Source organism: Convolutriloba macropyga, chromosome 8 (genome assembly GCF_964194025.1).
Source record: "Convolutriloba macropyga chromosome 8, txConMacr16.3, whole genome shotgun sequence".
NCBI lineage: Eukaryota > Metazoa > Xenacoelomorpha > Acoela > Convolutidae > Convolutriloba > Convolutriloba macropyga.
Window position 1 is genome coordinate 23,282,511 of NC_134475.1, and position 20,209 is coordinate 23,302,719.

The 20,209-nt window shown below is 32.8% G+C and overlaps 1 protein-coding gene across 2 annotated transcripts in view; it reads right to left on the minus strand.

Moving 5' to 3' along the window:
- The window catches only part of LOC142344018 (uncharacterized), a 75,739-nt gene that overhangs the window by 27,546 nt on the left and 27,984 nt on the right, over window positions 1–20,209 (minus strand). For both annotated transcript variants that reach the window (XM_075395462.1, XM_075395463.1), the window contains 4 exons: window positions 18,700–18,893; window positions 5,445–5,541; window positions 5,119–5,273; window positions 2,503–2,598 (listed from right to left, as the gene is read on the minus strand). In XM_075395462.1, the coding sequence (XP_075251577.1) occupies window positions 2,503–2,598; window positions 5,119–5,273; window positions 5,445–5,541; window positions 18,700–18,893 (542 nt within the window). The remainder of the gene's footprint in view (window positions 1–2,502; window positions 2,599–5,118; window positions 5,274–5,444; window positions 5,542–18,699; window positions 18,894–20,209) is intronic.

The following is a 20,209-nucleotide window of genomic DNA, read 5'->3' on the forward strand; positions in this document are numbered from 1 at the left end:
TAGTTTTCACTAATGGAACAACTTTTCCCTAAGAAACTTTTCTCTAGAACTTGTACAATAAGAGGAAAAAAAATGATGTACAATTGACTTTGATGACTCATATATATGTTATAAGAGCAAAATTGATGTTTTTCAAAGTAGTTTTGTGTTAGTTTTCACTAATAGAACAACTTTTCCCTAAGAAACTTTTCTCTAGCACTTGTACAATAAGAGGAAAAAAAATGATGTACAATTGACTTTGATGACTCATATATATGTTATAAGAGCAAAATTGATGTTTTTCAAAGTAGTTTTGTGTTAGTTTTCACTAATAGAACAACTTTTCCCTAAGAAACTTTTCTCTAGAACTTGTACATTAAAAAGAAAGAAATGTTGCACAATTGACCTTTGATGACTCATATATATGTTATGTGAGCAAAATTGATGGTTTTAAAGTAGTTTTGTGTTAGTTTTTAATAATGGAACAACTTTTCCTTAAGAAACTTTTCTCTAGAACTTGTACAATAAGAGGGAAAAAACGATGTACAATTGACCTTTGATGACTCATATATATGTTATGTGAAAAAAAATTGACGTTTTTGAAATTAGTTTTGTGTTAGTTTTCACTAATGGAACAACTTTTCATTAAGAAACTTTTCTCTAGAACTTGTACAATAAGAGGGAAAAAATGATGTACAATTGACCTTTGATGACTCATATATATGTTATGTGAGCAAAATTGATGTTTTTTAAAGTAGTTTGGTGTTAGTTTTCACTAATGGAACACCTTTTCCTTGAGAAACTTTTCTCTAGGATTTGTACATTAAGAGGAAAAAAATGACGTACAATTGACCTTTGATGACTCATATATATGTTACGTGAGCAAAATTGATTACTCATATGTCTATTTAGTGAGCAAAACTGATGTTTTCCGACTACCTTGTTTTGATTCGTGGATGAGTTATATAGGTTGAAATGATGGAGGAGCTACATGAAGACAAAAGAAGTTTTTTAACTTACTTTGCAAAAGTTTTCTGTTCTGCACCACTCCTCTTGCTTAGGGATTCTTGATGCGCTCTGATGATAGACAAACAAAATGCTGTTCCTCTCGTTTCCAGATGTTCTCCTTTTTTTTGCTTCCTTATGCCAATTTGTTTTTGAAGCGCTCGGAATTCAAACAAGGTTTCTTCCGTCTTTTATGTCTTTGTATTCTCTGCAACCAAAGTGACAAGATGTTGTTACACCCAACTGTTCTTCTTGACACTACTCGTTTTTCTGATAGATCCTTCAAAACTAAAAACAAGATGTTTCTATACTTTTCGGATTCCTCAAGGACCTAACTTCTTAGTATAACTTCAAACGATGATTTCTTTTCAATTGATGAATTAACCTGATTTAAATCGCGGGGGGGGGGTAGAAGTTGCTCTCAACTTGTGTTGTCTTTCTAATCGAAGATTGTCTTCCCTGTCAACTGATCCTTGCTGGACAAAACAACAGTTGAAGAGGTCAAAGTTTAAGTAAAGTATTATCTTTCAGAATGCTTTTTTTGTTCCTTTTTTATATAAATTCTATTGAAGAAAAAATTACCTCCTTTTATCGTGTTCGAACTTGTTGTTTTCGGACACGAATTTCGTCAAAATGTAATGCGTCTGAATCATATGGCTTATTGTGTAATAAATGAAAGGGAAGTCTATTAACAGTCTGAGCCAGACGAGTTCGAGTTCGAGTTTGAGTTTGTGTTCTATAAATAGCCCTTATGTAATAATTTCATCAGAAAGTAGAACGCTTCCTACCCAGACGTTTCACATGTAGTTAAAAAACAAAATCTTCAACGTGAGACTGCATACGCAATACCAATACATAGATTATTCACATTAGACACCCAGATTTCTGCTAGTGCGCAAAAGTGTTCACTGGATTTATAGCCCGCAAACGTTTGTATACAAACAATCTTCTTCACAGGGTTTAAATATCCCTTATAAACTTATAAACTTGTGTGCTTCAAAGTTGCGTAAGCAGGAATTAACCCTGATTACGCAATACCAATATATAGTTTATTCACATTAGACACCCAGATTTCTACGCAAAAGTGTTCATGACAAATATAGAGTGGATTTAAAGCCCTTAGGCATTTGTATACAGACAGTATTCTCCACAGTGTGTTTATATACCTTATTAAAGAGGCAAGCCAACATGTCCTGTTCAAAAAGGTAAGTCTATTACAAATTCAGGCAACAATCCTAACATACAGGGAATAATTGCCAAGAACTTTTCATCCGCGCGCATGATCGAACAAGTTTGGGGAAAATGTGCCAAAAAGTGATCTCAGGTGTACACATTTCCTACTACTTATATATATATATATATATATATATATATATATATGAATTTTGTAATTTTCGTTTTTTTTGTCTGATTTTAATTTTTTTTCTGCTGAAAACTGACATAATTAGGTCATAATAAAAATATCTTAATTCAGTACTGGGATAGCATGCAGCTGTGTTCCAGGTCAGTAAGTCTTACCATGTCCCATTGGTCCTCCGTGAGTCTGGCCATAACATATTCATCAGTCTTCACATCTTCCACCAGTTCCGTATTCATCCACTCAGGAAATTCCACCTGTATATATGATAGAATTCTGCATTGCTTCAACTGCAGATCAATACAGTTCTTGGTTTTAATTTTAACGGGATCATTCCGTCAAAAACGCGCAAAAATCCAAGTGTTCATGAATTATTTGTTCGAATCTCAACTTCTCTGGGGGGGGGGGGGGGCTGGTTAAGAACTTTAAGCTAGCTTGGTTTTTGTGATGAGTCAATTTTGGCCAGTCGATATCTTATACAGATAGATGAAAAACTGAATTGAAGAGACAATCTCACGAGTAAAGGAATGACATTCGAACTTTTGCTGTTTCACTCAATCGAATCGCGCTGTTTAATTCTATACTGCTCTCCTTACAGTTTTGTAATTTTTGAACAGTTTACTATCCTAGTAGCTTTTGGGAGAGCCACAAGGAAATTCTGAGAAATGATTATGATTATTTTCATAATGTATGGCTCTGGGATATTAAACTTATAAAACTTAGATTGAAAACCAAAATTTGTCTCAATCGTTTCGAAAAATTAGAAGTATAGTTTTTAGATCTCTGCTAGTAAAGAGCACAACGTTTTCAAACGCACCATTTTTCACATGTCTTCCAATTTAATTTTGAAAACGAAAACGCTATGTGCAGAAATCCATGAGAAAAATCAAGGCACGCAATTGTACGATTACTGTAAGCAACAAACAATGGTTTTAGGACAGCTTTTAATTGCATACGTTGGAAATCTGAAACACCTCAAAAATATGAGAACATTTCCTATTCCTTATCACTTCCTTACTTTTTATTACACGTCTAAAAACTGTTGCAGGTGGTGGTTACCTATTTATTGACAAGAAAATTTTTACCATCTATGCTTCAGTAAGCAAATCCGGCCATCAAAAATATTCTCACTTGTAATAATATCTTCGCTGCAACACTGTTTTCCGGAACCACAAACTTATAGTTTTTTTAGGGGTCGGTAAAAATATGTTCCTTCCAAAACTATATACTGATTTTTCCAGATTACTTTTGATGAAAATGTATGAATAAATAAACTCGGTTTGATTTACAAAGTTATATACAAATGAAACTCATTGTCAAGCATGAAGACATTTTTTTTTATCAAGATGAGATTTAATTTTTATAAAATTAAAGAACGAACTGTCGTCCTTAATTTTTTAATATGAAACCACTAATGAGTAAAAATTTTAAATATATATCAAATTTGAACATCTTTAACAATGTTAGACGGTCAGTGATTGAGTTTTTCAAATCGATTTCAAAATTAACGTATTGTATTTTTTGTGAGAACGCACATTCACGATGCAAGAATGACATCGCGAACGGAAGAAGGACATCTGATGAATAATTTGTTTTGCGATATAAGGAAGGGAATAATTCTATGCAATTTGGGGGTTTTTCGTTCTAACGAGTTTGTGCACCGGAAAAATTGAAGAAGGAAAAACAAGAATGCTAGCATTTGAAAGGTTTTAGAGAGTATACCATTAATGCCAAAAATTTTTCGAATCTATTTTTTGTCTTAGATATTATAGTTTTCACTAGTCACTGAAAGAGTTCAATTTATATTATTTGACTCAAACTATTGCTTTCAAAATTGAGAGTTTCTGGACTGATACTTTAGCTTCAGGCAACATTTTGGAGCTTAAAATTAGAGCAACTCTTTGCTCGTTATGTAGATTCTACGTCAACGCCATTATAGTGAGAGCAAAGTCTGGGAACTTTGTGGGTTACGGCCCCACAATCTCTTAATTGATTGCAATCCTGTGCTCTCCGTTGAGCCAACTCATCCACACTCCGTTGAGCCAACTCTCCGTTGAGCCAACTTAAATTGAGCCATCCTTTCGAGAAACATCTCATGATCACAACTTACATACTAGAGTGCATACTCTGACACTTAAAATCTTCAAAAAGTAAACTATCGGAATATCGACTAATTTTCAAGAAAACTATTATTTATGTACGTCATCAAATATAAGATATTTTATCGTTTGTGAGCTTTTTGTGTCAAATTCATCTAACTGTCACATAAACTGATTAGATTATTTTCGCGTAAAACAAAAGTAAATATTTATAAGACTTCTTCACTTTATTTTCATCACTTCGAATAATGTGTATTGGATTATTTATCAGCAATAACCTGATTCTTTCACAAACGAATCTTGCCTAATGCTAATATGTTAATGATTTTTTCTGAGATTTTTTCAACATGTTCCTGTGGCAAGAAACTATAGCCATTCAGAAATCTCCAGAACAGTTTTTAAGCTAAAGTTTGTCAAATAAAGCTATATTTTCTTACTGTTTTCTCGATTTCAGAGGTCAAACACTGGTTCGATTATTATTTTTGTCGAAAAAGTATAAGAAGATTTCAACCGTGCGACTACTATATGAAAGCTTTGAAGTAAACAATTTCGAATCTCAAAAGTTTTAGTCTCGATGATTGCTCTCTGTATAACTCTCAAACTACTAACAGCAGAATCGAAGCTAAATTCTTCAAAAATATTTCCAGACTCATCAGAAGTATGTTTATGGTAAAGTACCTGTTCGGCGCCCTTTTTGCCGCCCTTCTTCCCCTTGCCCCCTCCTTTTTTGTCCTTTTTGCCCTTCTTCTTGGCGTTTGCTGGCTCAGGTCGAGGGAACAGCTCTTCTCTCAGTTCGTTGCGAGCAAACTGACATACTAGCTTCACACTCTCTTCTACAATAATAAATGTAAGATGCGCTTTTCAAAAATAACTATCCATATTCTAATCCCACATTCTATCCATATTCTATCCATAATCTAATCAAGAATTCAACATCATTTTCTATCTCCTAGTGTCAGGACAAAATACCAATATGCCAAACACCCAAAACAATCGGGACTTACTTTCCATGCGTAAGTTGTCCTTTGACATCTGGAACTGCCTGGCTTCGATCGTGCCGATAGTGAAGTTGATCTTGTCTAACAGCTCTTCTTGGCTCATCTATAAAAAAATAAACAAATATAGTGACAATTTAATAATTTTTTCTGGAAATAAATCGAACATGATGCCAAACTGATAAAACTACAAATTACATGGGGTACATACAACTACAATATTAATATACTTTACGCAAATGATTTTTTAATAAAGTTGATGCTTTGTGTCCGTTTGTCACCAAGGTTTAGGCCTCGACTTATAAAAAGACTAAAAAAATGTTAGTGGGGAGAGCCTTATTGACAAAAATTACACATTCGAGCGTCCTACTTAAATTCGAGGAAAAAGTGTTTTCATGGACTGGACAAAATTTTTTCATTGGCCCTTTAATTCAAGAACGATCTCATAGGAATATTTGGATCGATCATAGCCTTTCCATGGTTGAGAAAAAGCATTTCAATAGTCTAGCTTAAAACAATTGATTGTGTCATCATTTTTTCGGTTCAGCAAAAGTGTTTTCATCAGTGTGCTTTTCTGCAAATTTCTAGAGTTTCAGTGCATGTTGATTAAGCAACGGAGCGAGATTAAACAACGTTCCAGCATTGCGCCAAAGCAGTTCAACCTTAAAATTCAGAGTGAAGAATTTTAGTCGAGCAAAGATGATAATTTTTATCGAGCAGAACTTAAATACCGTTATTAATTTGAGTCCAGAGAAAGTCGAGCATAATAATTTGGCGTTGAGCAAAAGTCCAGCTTGAATCGTCTGTATCAAGACAAAGTCAAACGATCAAATTGATTAAAAAGTACCACCACTTTTTATACAAAACTAGAAACTGACAAAAATTCTGAATATTTTTTAATTAATAGCCGACATAGCAAAATACTAAACTTTTTCTGCAAATTTCCAGGTGTTTCCATTATTTGGATGATTAGACCGAGAAAAAAATTTTGATTAGCCAGCAATTTTTTGCATTTTTTAATAAAGATTTGCGCAAAAAAGTCCTCTTTGTAATGATTAATTTCAATCTGTAAGTGCAGAAAACTCCAGAGAACGCGTCAGTTAATGACTTCAGAGCAATCCCACAGCAACAAACTTTTTTTTGGTTATCCGAGCAAACAAAAGGAAAGAGCAGTAAAAGTAATGAAAGGAAAAAAGAAAAATGTTTTCGTGTCACGTAACCATATTTTCTGTCTTTCTTGAATTACGTTCAAAAACTTTGTCAAACTACAATTCTTTGAGATACAACTTTATCAACGGATTTCTTATCACATTTGATTTAGATCCCTGAGAATTACGCTCAAATTATTCAAAAACTAATTTAAAAATAAGTATTAAATAGCGCCAAAAACCACTTGATTAAATCAATATTAAAGGTGGGATGAAAAAACATTAACGAATTGAAAAAAATTATTGAAAAACTTACAAATACAGTTCCAAACAAAACCTAGTCATATCTCTTACGGATCGTCTCTTACATATCTCTTAAAAATTTGAGAATAAACAAATTACTTCAGAAAATAACATCTACCAGTTAGAAAAACGATTAACAACAGTAGAAATGTATCAAAACAGACCATTTCTTTTTTTTACTATCATCGATATCCCAGTCGATGGTAATGTACATGCACCAATTTTACAGATAGTAAACAAAAACTTACGGCTAAGTTTGAATCCCGACGAAATCTCGATTGCCCACCCACTGAAAATGGAAAGATTGCGCCTGTTATTGTTCAATTTTTGTATTTGCAACAAAGGGGCATAAACAAAGGGACGTGCTTAATGGCTAAGAGGTCTGAGAAAATCAATTGGGAATCCTATCTTTCTTCCTGAAAGACTAACAAAAAAGGATGTTATCTTTGAAAAAAAAAGCTCGAGAACTGGACCTCCAGTAAAAAATTTAAAAATTCCACTTATGGGTTTTTATGGCAAAAGATATCAACCATTTGATGACATCCGTGAGCTCTCAGATTATCAAAGGAGACAACGAAAGAGTTTGCAAACTATACAAAATAATGGAACTCCATTCTTGAATAACAAAAGAACTATTGCGTTTTCCCCTGATATGGACGCAACAAACAGTGTAAATGGCACACCCCTCTGAACAAAAAACAAAATAAGTACGGTGTTTCATTTAAGCACAACAGATTTTATGCATCATAAAACTAACGTTCCCAGTCTTGCTTGTTAATATACGGTCTCTAAACAAACATCTCGAGGAAGTTCAGGCTTTTTTGCAAACATATAAGTCTCTACCAACTGTAATTTGCCTTGTTGAAATTTCGATACAGAAACGTTCTCATGAAAAACAGTTCAATTTATCAGGTTATTAGACAATAAATGCTAAAAACCGGTGGAGGAGAAGATATAATTGGCAGGGAGGATATTCTTTTCTTAGAAAGTTTTTCAACGAAATATAATGAGAGCCAAGGAATAAAATTAGTACAAATGACAAAAGTTATGCTTCAATTACAAACAATGTACCCCCAGGTTCCAATAAAAATTAGATCCTGACAGAAATTGACAGCTATTCTGAGATTATGCTGGGTGTAAACCAAAACCTAATTTTCAATAAAAATTAGATCCTGACAGAAATTGACAGCTATTTTGAGATTATGCTGCGTGTAAACCAAAACCCGATACAAAACCGTATGTTTAGACTTCAAAATAGATCAACAATCTCTGACTCTTATAAAAAGCTATGTGAAGATAGTATCTCTAGTAATGATATGAACCTAACGTATTCGGGTATAACTAGGGAAACGTCAACAACAAAAATATCCCTCAATTTATTTCTGACTAATATCGATATCAATCAATTCATAGGAGAATTTATCAGTTATGACATTACATATCATTAACTCGTAGTTTTTCGTCCAGCAAAAAATATCACAAAACCCAAGATAAAAGCAATTAAACGTCATAGTATGTCTGTCTTCAAAAAGAAAGCACTGTTTGAGAATTACAAAAAAGAACTGAAAAATAACTTAATTATATTTCAGAACAAAAATACGGATCCAATTTTCAACGCATTTTGTAATTGTTTTTATTTTGTAGTCAACAATAGCCAGCATTTGGTTGAAATCAAACAAAACTTAATTAGGAAACAATGGTTCACAAATCTATTTTAAATATTTGCGAAGAAAAGCAAAGCAAGAATAAAATGGTTGTAAACAAAAAAATAACGTCGATAAAAATAGATATCTTTAAGTGAAATACAAGAGCACTCAAATCATAAACAACGCAGAAAGATTTTCATGCAAAACATAATTCAGAATTGTGGTAGGGACTCAAGGAAAGTGTACAAAATCATAAACAAAACGATAGGCAGGATTAGCAGAAGTGATGTGAACTATAACTTTGTTTTCAATAACATTGGAACTGATAACTCTATTATCATTACTGGCTATTTCAAGGAATACTTTGTAAATGTGCAGATGAAATTGTAAATAAATTACCTCAAATAAAGTGTCCTTCATCTAAATATATTGAAAAACAATCTATTTTGCTATATGAAACAAATGTGGTAGAAGTGTTGTCTCTAATAGCAATGCTGCAAAAAATTTTTTTGCATGGTTTGGATTTTATCAATAACACCTTTATTAGTAGATTTATAAGTACCTTTATAAGTAGACAAAACTTAAGCGCCATTATTAGTTTATTTTATCAACGAATCTCTTTTGAGCGGAGTTTTCCCAAGTAGCCTAAGACGAGCAATTATCCAACCGCATTTCAAAAAGGGATCAATAACTGATGTCAGTAACTATTGACCAATTTCAATTTTGCCGTCGTTTGGAAAACTCTTTGAAAAAATTTTGAAGATCAAATTTGTCGACTACTTTGAGAAATACAAAATTCTCGGTAAAATAAGTTTGGTCTCCGCAGTCAGAGTTCAACACTTGATGCACTCATATATGTAGTAGAAAAGATAAGGTTGTAAAGAGAAAAAAGAAACAAACGCACCATGGTCTTCCTAGATTTGAAACAGATATTCGACACTGTAAACCACTCGCTGCAATTGAAAAAATTAGAAAACTTTGGAATTATGGGTCAGTTTTTAAGCAGGTTGTCGTCATATATCAAATCAAGGACACAGTGGGTTATATGAAGAAATAGAAATCGAAAAAAACTGATAATAAAAAATGGAGTTCTTCAAGGTTCTCTTCTGGGTCCTGTATTGTTTATACTGTACTTTAATGACTTTGCGGACGCTTGTAAATTATCCTTTCAGTATTTTTTGCCGACGACACCAGTCTCCTTTTCAAAAGAAGGCCAAATTCTCACGAATTAAATACTGAAAATCAATCAATTTCACATTGGCTACATGAAAATATATTGGAATTAAACGAGTCAAAACACTTGTAATGAATTGTTTCTGAAATCGAGGCAAACACAAACTATCAAAATTGCACAGTACAGAAGTGCAATACCTAAAAATATCTAGGAGTAATTCTCAGTAATATCAAGGAGTGCAAATATCTAGGAGTAATTCGCAGTCGCAGCACTATCTTGATGTTCAACAAAAAACTACGATGACACCAATTTTGGAGTTTGGTTTTCTTATTAATGGTGGAACAACGTTAAACAGGCTGCAAAAAAGTCCTCTTTGTAATGTTTAATTTCAATCTGTAAGCTCAGAAAACTCCAGAGAACGCGTCAGTTAGTGACTTCAGAGCAATCCCACACCACCAAACTGTTTTTGGTTATTCGAGCAAACAAAAGGAAAGCAGTAAAAGTAATGAAAGGAAAAAAGAAAAATGTTTTCGTGTCACGTAACCATATTTTCTGTGTTTCTTGAGCTACGTTCAAAAACTTTGTCAAACTACAATTTTATTGAGATACAGGACTTTATTAACGGATTTTTTATCACATTTGATTTAGATCCCTGAGAATTATGCTCAAATTAGTCAAAAACTAATTTAAAAATAAGTATTATATAGCGCCAAAAACCATTTGATTAAATCAGTATTAAAGGTGGGATGAAAAAACATTAACGAAGTGAAACAAATTATTGAAAAACTTACAAATACAGTTCGAAACAAAACCTAGTCATACAAACTCTTACGGATCGTCTCAAAAAATTTGAGAATAAACAAATTACTTCAGAAAAAAACATCTACCAGTTAGAAAAACGATTAACAATAATAGAAATGTATCAAAACAGACCATTTCTTTTTTTTACTATCATCGACATCCCAGTCGGTGGTATTGTACTAGCACCAATTTTACAGATAGTAAACAAAAACTTACGGCTAAGTTTGAATCCCGACGAAATCTCGATTGCCCACTCAATAAAAATGGAAAGACTGCGCCTGTTATTGTTCAATTTTTGTATTTGCAACAAAGAGACATAAACAAAGGGACGTGCTTAATGGCTAAGAGGTCTGAGAAATTCAATTGGGAATCCTATTTTTCTTCCTGAAAGACTAACAAAAAAGGATGTTATCGTTGAAAAAAAAGCTCGAGAAATGGATCTCCAGAAAAAAAATTATAAATTCCACTTATGTGTTTTTTTATGGCAAAAGATATCAACCAGTTGGTGACATCCGTGAGCTCTCAGATTATCAAAGGAGACAACAAAAGAGTTTGCAAACTATACAAAATAATGGCACTCCGTTCTTGAATAACAAAAGAACTATTGCGTTTTCCCCTGATATGGACGCAACTAACAGTAAAAATGGGACAACCCTGTGAACAAAAAAAGCAAAATAAGTACGATGTTTCATTTCAACACAACAGATTTTATTCATCAAAAAACTAACGTTCGCAGTCTTGCTTGTTAATATACGGTCTCTAAACAAACACCTTGAGGAAGTTCAGGCTTTTTTGCAAACATATGAGTCTCTACCAACTGTAATTTGCCTTGTTGGAACTTCGATACAGAAAGGTTCTCATGAACAACAGTTCAATTTATCAGGTTATTAGACAATAAATGCTAAAAACCGGTTGGAAATTGGTGGAGGAGAGGATATGTTTTGCAGGGAGGATAATCTTTTCTTAGATAGTTTTTCAACGAAATACAATGAGAGCCAAGGAATAAAATTAGTACAAATGACAAAAATTATACTTCAATTACAAACAATGTACCCCCAGGTTTCAATAAAAATTAGATCCTTACAGAAATTGACAGCTACTTTGAGATTATGCTGGGTGTAAACCAAAACTTGATCGTATAATTAGACTTCAAAATAGATCCACAATCTCTGAATCTTATAGAAAAACAATGTGAAGATAGTATCTCTAGTAATGATATGAACCTAACGGATTCGGGTATAACTAGAAAATTGTCAACAACAAAAATCCCTCAATTTATTTCTGACTAACATCGATATAAATCAATTCATAGTAGAATCTATCAGTTATGACATTACAGATCATTATCTCGTAGTTTTTCGTCGAGCAAAAAATATCAAAAAACCCAAGATAAAAGCATTTAAACGTCGTAGTATGTCTGTCTTCAAAAACAAAGCACTGTTTGAGAATTACAAAAAAGAACTGTAAAATAACCTAATTATATCTCAGAACAAAAATACGGATCCAATTTTCAACGCATTTTGTAATTGTTTTCAGAAAGATTTTCAGTCAAAACTTATTTCAGAACTGTGGTAGGGACTCAAGGAAAATGTACAAAATCATAAACAAAACGATAGGCAGGATAAGCAGAAGTGATGTGAACTATAACATTGTTTTCAATAACATTGGAACTGATAACTCTATTATCATTACTGGCCATTTCAAGGAATACTTTGTGAATGTTGCAGATGAAATTGTAAAAAAATAACCTCAAATAAAGTGTCCTTCATCTAAATAAATTGAAAAACAATCTTTTTTGCTATCTGAAACAAATGTGGTAGAAGTGCTGTCACAAATAGCAATGCTGCAAAAATATTTTTTGCATGGTGTGGATTTTATCAATAACACCTTTATTAGTAGATTTGACAAAACTTTAGCGCCATTTTTAGTTTACTTTATCATTGAATCTCTTTTGAGCGGAGTTTTCCCAAGTAGCCTAAGACGAGCAATTATCCAACCGCTTTTCAAAACGGGATCAAAAACTGATGTCAGTAACTATTGACCATTTTCAATTTTGCCGTCATTTGGAAAATTATTTGGAAACGTTTTGAAGATCAAAATTGTCGACTACTTTGAGAAATTCAAAGTTCTCTGTAAAATCAGTTTGGTCTCTGCAGTCAGAGTTCAACCCTTGATGCACTCATATTTGTAGTAGAAAACATAAGGTTGTAAAAAGAAAAAAGGAACAAAAGCACCATGGTCTTCCTAGATTTGAAACAGACATTCGACACTGTAAATCACTCGCTGCAATTGAAAAAATTAGAAAACTTTGGAATTATGGGTCAGTTTTTAAGCAGTTTTTCGTCATATATCAAATCAAGAACACAGTGGGTTATGTGAAAAAATAGAAATCGAAAAATTTGATAATAAAAAATGGAGTTCTTCAAGGTTCTCTTCTGGGTCCTGTATTGTTTATACTGTACTTTAATGACTTTGTGGACGCTTGTAAATTATCCTTTCAGTATTTTTTGCCGACGACACCAGTCTCCTTTTCAAAAGAAGGCCAGATTCTGACGAATTAAATACTGATATTCAATCAGTTTCACATTGGCTACATCAAAATATATTGGAATTAAACGAGTCAAAACACTTGTAATGAATTGTTTCTGAAACCGAGGCAAACACAAACTATCAAAATTGCACAGTACAGAAGTGCAATACCTAAAAATATCTAGGAGGAATTCTCAGTAATATCAAGGAGTGCAAATATCTAGGAGTAATTCGCAGTCGCAACACTATCTTGATGTTCAACAAAAAACTACAATGAGACCAATTTTGGAGTATGGTTTTCTTATTAATGGTGGAACAACGTTAAACAAGCTGCAAAAAAGACCTCTTTGTAATGATTAATTTCAATCTGTAAGTGCAGAAAACTCCAGAGAACGCGTCAGTTAATGACTTCAGAGCAATCCCACCGCACCAAACTTTTTTTTGGTTATTCGAGCAACTAAAAGGAAAGAGCAGTAAAAGTAATGAAAGGCAAAAAGAAAAATGATTTCGTGTCACGTAACCATATTTTTTGTCTTTCTTGAGTTACGTTCAAAAACTTTGTCAAACTACACTTCTTTGAGATACAGGACTTTATTAACGGATTTCTTATCACATTTGATTTAGATCCCTGAGAATTACGCTCAAATTAGTCAAAAACTAATTTAAAAATAAGTATTATTTAGCGCCAAAAACCATTTGATTAAATCAGTATTAAAAGTGGGATGAAAAAACATTAACGAATTGAAACAAATTATTGAAAAACTTACAAATACAGTTCCAAACAAAACCTAGTCATACAAACTCTTACGGATCGTCTCAAAAAACTTGCGAATAAACAAATTACTTCAGAAAAAAACATCTACCAGTTAGAAAAACGATTGACAACAGTAGAAATGTATCAAAACAGACCATTTTTTTTACTATCATCGACATCCCAGTCGATGGTAATGTACTTGCACCAACTTTACAGATAGTAAACGAACACTTACGGCTAAGTTTGAATCCCGACGAAATCTCGATTGCCCACCCACTAAAAATGGAAAGATTGCGCCTGTTATTGTTCAATTTTTGTATTTGCAGCAAAGGGACATAAACAAAGGGACGTGCTTAATGGCTAAGTGTTCTGAGAAATTCAATTGGGAATCCTATTTTTCTTCCTGAAAGACTAAAAAAGGATGTTATTGTTGAAAAAAAGCTCGAGAACTGGACCTCCAGTAAAGAATTTATAAATTCCACTTATGGGTTTTTTTTTATGGCAAAAGATATCAACCAGTTGATGACATCCGTGAGCTCTCAGATTATCAAAGGAGACAACAAAAGAGTTTGCAAACTATACAAATTAATGGCACTTCATTCTTGAAAAACAAAAGAACTATTGCGTTTTCCCCTGATATGGACGCAACAAACAGTGTAAATGGGACAACCCTGTGAACAAAAAAGCAAAATAAGTACGGTGTTTCATTTTAACACAACAGATTTTATGCATCAATAACTAACGTTCACAGTCTTGCTTGTTAATATACGGTCTCTAAACAAACACCGTGAGGAAGTTCAGGCTTTTTTGCAAACATATGAGTCTCTACCAACTGTAATTTGCCTTGTTGAAACTTCGATACAGAAAAGTTCTCATGAACAATAGTTCAATTTATCAGGTTATTAGACAATAAATGCTAAAAACCGTTGGGGAATTGGTGGAAGAGAAGATATGTTTTGCAGGGAGGATATTCTTTTCTTAGATAGTTTTTCAACGAAATATAATGAGAGCAAAGGAACAAAATTAGTACAAATGACAAAAATTTTACTTCATTTACAAACAATGTACCCCCCTTGTTTCAATAAAAATTAGATCCTTACAGAAATTGACAGCTATTTTGAGATTATGCTGGGTGTAAACCAAAACTTGATCGTATGTTTAGACTTCAAAATAGATCAACAATCTCTGACTCTTATAAAAAAACAATGTGAAGATAGTATCTCTAGTAATGATATGAACCTAACGGATTCGGGTATAACTAGAGAAACGTCAACAACAAAAATCCCTCAATTTATTTCTGACTAATATCGATATAAATCAATTCATAGGAGAATCTGTCAGTTATGACATTACAGATCATTATCTCGTAGTTTTTCGTCGAGCAAAAAATATCATAAAACCCAGAATAAAAGCATTCAAACGTCGTAATATGTCTGTCTTCAAAAACAAAGCACTGTTTGAGAATTACAAAAAAGAACTGTAAAATAACTTACTTATATTTCAGAACAAAAAAAGGATCCAATTTTCAACGCATTTTGTAATTGTTTACATTTTGTAGTCGACAATTACCAGCATTTGGTTGAAAACAAACAAAATTGAATTAGGAAACAATGGTTCACAAATCGATTTTAAATATTTGCGAAGAAAAGCAAAGCAAGAATAAAGTGGTTGTAAACAAAGAATAACGTCGATAAAAATAGATATCTTTAAGTGAAATACAAGAGCACTCAAATCATGAACGACGCAGAAAGATTTTCTTGCAAAACATAATTCAGAACTGTGGTAGGGACTCAAGGAAAGTTTACAAAATCATAAACAAAACGATAGGCAGGACAAGCAGAGTAGATGTGAACTATAACATTGTTTTCAATAACATTGGAACTGATAACTCTATTATCATTACTGGCCATTTCAAGGAATACTTTGTAAATGTTGCAGATGAAATTGTAAAAAAAATTACCTCAAATAAAGTGTCCTTCATCTAAATAAATTGAAAAACAATCTTTTTTGCTATCTGAAACAAATGTGGTAGAAGTGCTGTCACAAATAGCAATGCTGCAAAAAATTTTTTTGCATGGTGTGGATTTTATCAATAACACCTTTATTAGTAGATTTGACAAAACTTTAGCGCCATTTTTAGTTTACTTTATCATTGAATCTCTTTTGAGCGGAGTTTTCCCAAGTAGCCTAAGACGAGCAATTATCCAACCGCTTTTCAAAACGGGATCAAAAACTGATGTCAGTAACTATTGACCAATTTCAATTTTGCCGTCATTTGGAAAATTATTTGGAAACGTTTTGAAGATCGAATTTGTCGACTACTTTGAGAAATTCAAAGTTCTCGGTAAAATCAGTTTGGTCTCCGCAGTCAGAGTTCAACCCTTGATGCACTCATATATGTAGTAGAAAACATAAGGTTGTAAAAACAAAAAAGGAACAAAAGCACCATGGTCTTCCTAGATTTGAAACAGACATTCGACACTGTAAATCACTCGCTGCAATTGAAAAAATTAGAAAACTTTGGAATTATGGGTCAGTTTTTAAGCAGGTTTTCGTCATATATCAAATCAAGAACACAGTGGGTTATGTGAAAAAATAGAAATCGAAAAATTTGATAATAAAAAATGGAGTTCTTCAAGGTTCTCTTCTGGGTCCTGTATTGTTTATACTGTACTTTAATGACTTTGTGGACGCTTGTAAATTATCCTTTCAGTATTTTTTGCCGACGACACCAGTCTCCTTTTCAAAAGAAGGCCAAATTCTGACGAATTAAATACTGATATTCAACCAGTTTCACATTGGCTACATCAAACTATATTGGAATTAAACGAGTCAAAACACTTGTAATGAATTGTTTCTGAAACCGAGGCAAACACAAACTATCCAAATTGCACAGTACAGATGTGCATTAACTAACAATATCTAGGATTAATTCTCAGTAATATCAAGGAGTACAAATATCTAGAAACATTATTTGAGTTTAAAATTTTAACGGTTAGTGAAATATACATAAAACACCTGATATTTTTGCAGCCTTATATCATACTTTGAATTACATTCAAACAAAATGATGAATAAGATTTTGACCACGAAACAAATTTTCCTACAACAATCGCTCAAAAACACTCGCATTATACAAACAAAAACCTCAAAAGGAAACTCAACTCGAACATCTCTGGGTATCGCAGTAGAGTTTTGATAAATTTTTACTGAAACAAAAAAAATAACTGAACTTCCAACAAATGTCTGGTATAAACGTTATTAAAAATTTTAATGGACTTCAATATAGCTTGGTCATACAAAATGACCCGCAACAAAAATTGTCTTCAAATAATATTAGGGCGCTTAACTAAGATACGTTAGTATTTGCGAGAGTCCACTCCTGATGAAACTTTGGATTTATATTTTTTAAATAGGGGACTCTGTTGTTTCCATAACTTCTTCTATATAAACAAATGTACAGGAGAAATTCTAATTCGGTTCAATTCAATTTCCGCAATTCGATAACTGTTATGAAAATCTGCAGCAAAAACTGTCAAACTTAAATGAAAATTTCTTTTGAAAAAAATTGTTAATTGAATTTTCTTAGTAAAACTTATAGAATTATAGGAAATATATATATATATATATATATATATATATATATATATATATATATATATATATATATATATATATATATATATATGAAAATTATACAACAATTAAAATTCAAGAAACTTTGATTCTTTTGAACGTAGCAATATAGTCAGCGGGCAAATTTAGATAAGAACATTTGAACCAAATCATTATTTTGAATCCGTGAAGTTTAATATGGTACCAATAAGAATGAAAACTTTTTAGTTCACTTTCAAATTAGTCAGGTTTTCAAAATATCTTCTCGGTGTAGGCCTATCTCTGTTTATCAAGTATTCTCCTCAAATATTTTACTTGAGGAAAATTTAACTTAACTCTTACATCAATAACATCTGTTAACTTACCAACTTCAAATCCGCATTTTACAATATTCCAATTTTGAACAAAATTTTTTGTTTGCAAAAATTGGCATGTAACTGACACTCTTCTATATAAAAAAAAGTTTTCTGAAGACCATAAATTAAAACTTTTGATCCATCATTTCCATTTTGTCACTTCCAAATTTGCTCTTGTATACAGAAAGTGATACATACAGCTTACGGTCAATTTTTTAAATAATCAGTTTTCAATAACCAATTGAGCTTTTATGGAGAAATTTAGCAGTTTAACTGTATATCTAGATGGCCCTTTTTGCTGGTTGTATAACTCAATTTCAATTCAGTAGCTTCATTTTTTTCGGAAAATAAATGACAGGTTTTTTCCTATTTTCGCAGAAGTAAACATGTGTTGACAACAATCTTTGCTGTTTTCGGAGATCTCAGATAATCGGAGATCGATTTTAATACGATAGAGTTGAAATTTTCAAATGTGTTATATGAACTTCTATAAGTTTTCGGCTCGACCGCCTTTAAAATCTACTGCGTCGGTTTGATAAACTCCAGCAACGATTGGTCCTTTAATTGCAGTTGACAGCAACTTATTCTCAATTTTAACGAGATACTTATTTTTGAGTTTTAAAAAATATGTCACAATCCGAGTACCACAGGGAGACTAATAACAGGCAAGAATAGCGTTGAAAAAACTCAAAACGCTCTGAATTTCCGAAGCATAGCTCTTTTTCTCCAAAAATAGTAACCGTAGCTAAGGTATCTTTAGCGCAAATGATTAGTTCAACGAAAAAGCAACTCACATATCAAAATTTTTGCGTGTTTTCGAGGAGTTATCTCTCGGACGGATCGCTGCTTACAATTTTAAAGCCACAGACCATTGGCTCAGCATAATTTTTGCAACAAAAAATGCAAGCTAAGCAGCCATTTTGTTGCTTAGCACTAACAAGTTGTTGATGTGAATGAACAGATCTTTTGGTCAGATCCAGTTCCAAGTTGAGTTTCGGGTCAAAGTCCCCCTCGAAAGGTTCTCTCTCCTCTGCGATGACTTCATTTTCGGGGTTTTGTGGTAGATCGTCAGGGTTTACAATGGATCCCTTGGGTTCAAGTATCTCGCCTGTCTCAGCGTCAACCTGAAAAGCTGAAAAAGGAGAAAATGAAAAAAGTATAGGTACTGAGATGAGAATAGGTCCGTACGCTGAAACCGTACGTTCACCGTTAAAATCAGCTGCTAGTTATAGCATCACCAGCGTCTACCGGTTTCGAAAATATTACTTACAATGAAAGTGACTGGTGCTTTCCGCCGCTGTTTACATTCAATGCGGAGAGCGTTTAATTTTTTTTTAAATTAGTTTCCACAAGGCAATTTAGAGCCTTAAAAAGAAAAATAGGATCAAATAAATGCGACAAGTAGTCTCGTTCGGCTATAAGGGCATTCCACAAAATTTAAATCCATTTTGAAACGAAGCGAATATAAGACAAATAAAATAAGCCTACCAAAAACTTATTGAAAGTATTTTTCGCAAAAAGAGCAATTCAGACCAGATTTAACATTCTAGTACGTAATTTTATACCAATAAGGGTAGTGTTTACCACATTTTATGTTATCAATTTTTGTAAACTATTACTTAACTCCTCGATAAAAAAAAACGAAATCGAACTATTCTTGGTTTACTAAACGGGCCGCAGATATGACTAATACAATTTCATCAACATTGAACACTAATATGGGGAATTATTGTACAATTAATTTGACGCCTAATTTATTTTCCTCTATTTGTCCCCTTCTTTCATATCTTAAGCTTTCTTGTTTTGTGGATTATTTTTCCCTTGTTTGATCAATTACTCGGTGCTACTTTTTCAAATCTTGTAACTTTTAAGGGTACTTTAGGCCTATTCAATTTAAAATGATTATGTTAAGTGATTATGGCTTTCAGTCCATAAAGCGCGACGTGCGGTCCTAAATTATGTGAAGTCTAATTACCCAAAGTTTTGCGGATGGCGCTTCCGTCAAAAATATTTTGCGGGGGGAAAGCAGTTTTTCTCTTTCAATATTCCAACTTAAAAGTGAAAAACACTAACTGAAATTTCCATAAAGGGCACTGCTTTTCGATCCGCGAAGTTTCCAAGTATGTTTCCACCTCTTCAACGTATCAACACAGGAAAAGTGTAATCTGGTAACAGCAACTAGTAAATTTACTCAAAATCTTGGTACCGGTAGACGCTTGTTATGCAAATCATTCGCAGATAACGTAAAAATGGATCTTTCATTTTAGGAACTCATTGAATTTTTGTCGTGATTTATTAAGATATGTGAAGATTTGTTACGTTAACATCATCGCGTTCTTAAACATTAAGTTTGTTTCTTCATGATTTGTTAAAGTCAAGATTTGGTTCATCATGTCAAATAACAACCTTTTAGAGACTTTAGTAATAAGATTGGTATCGAGTTGATGT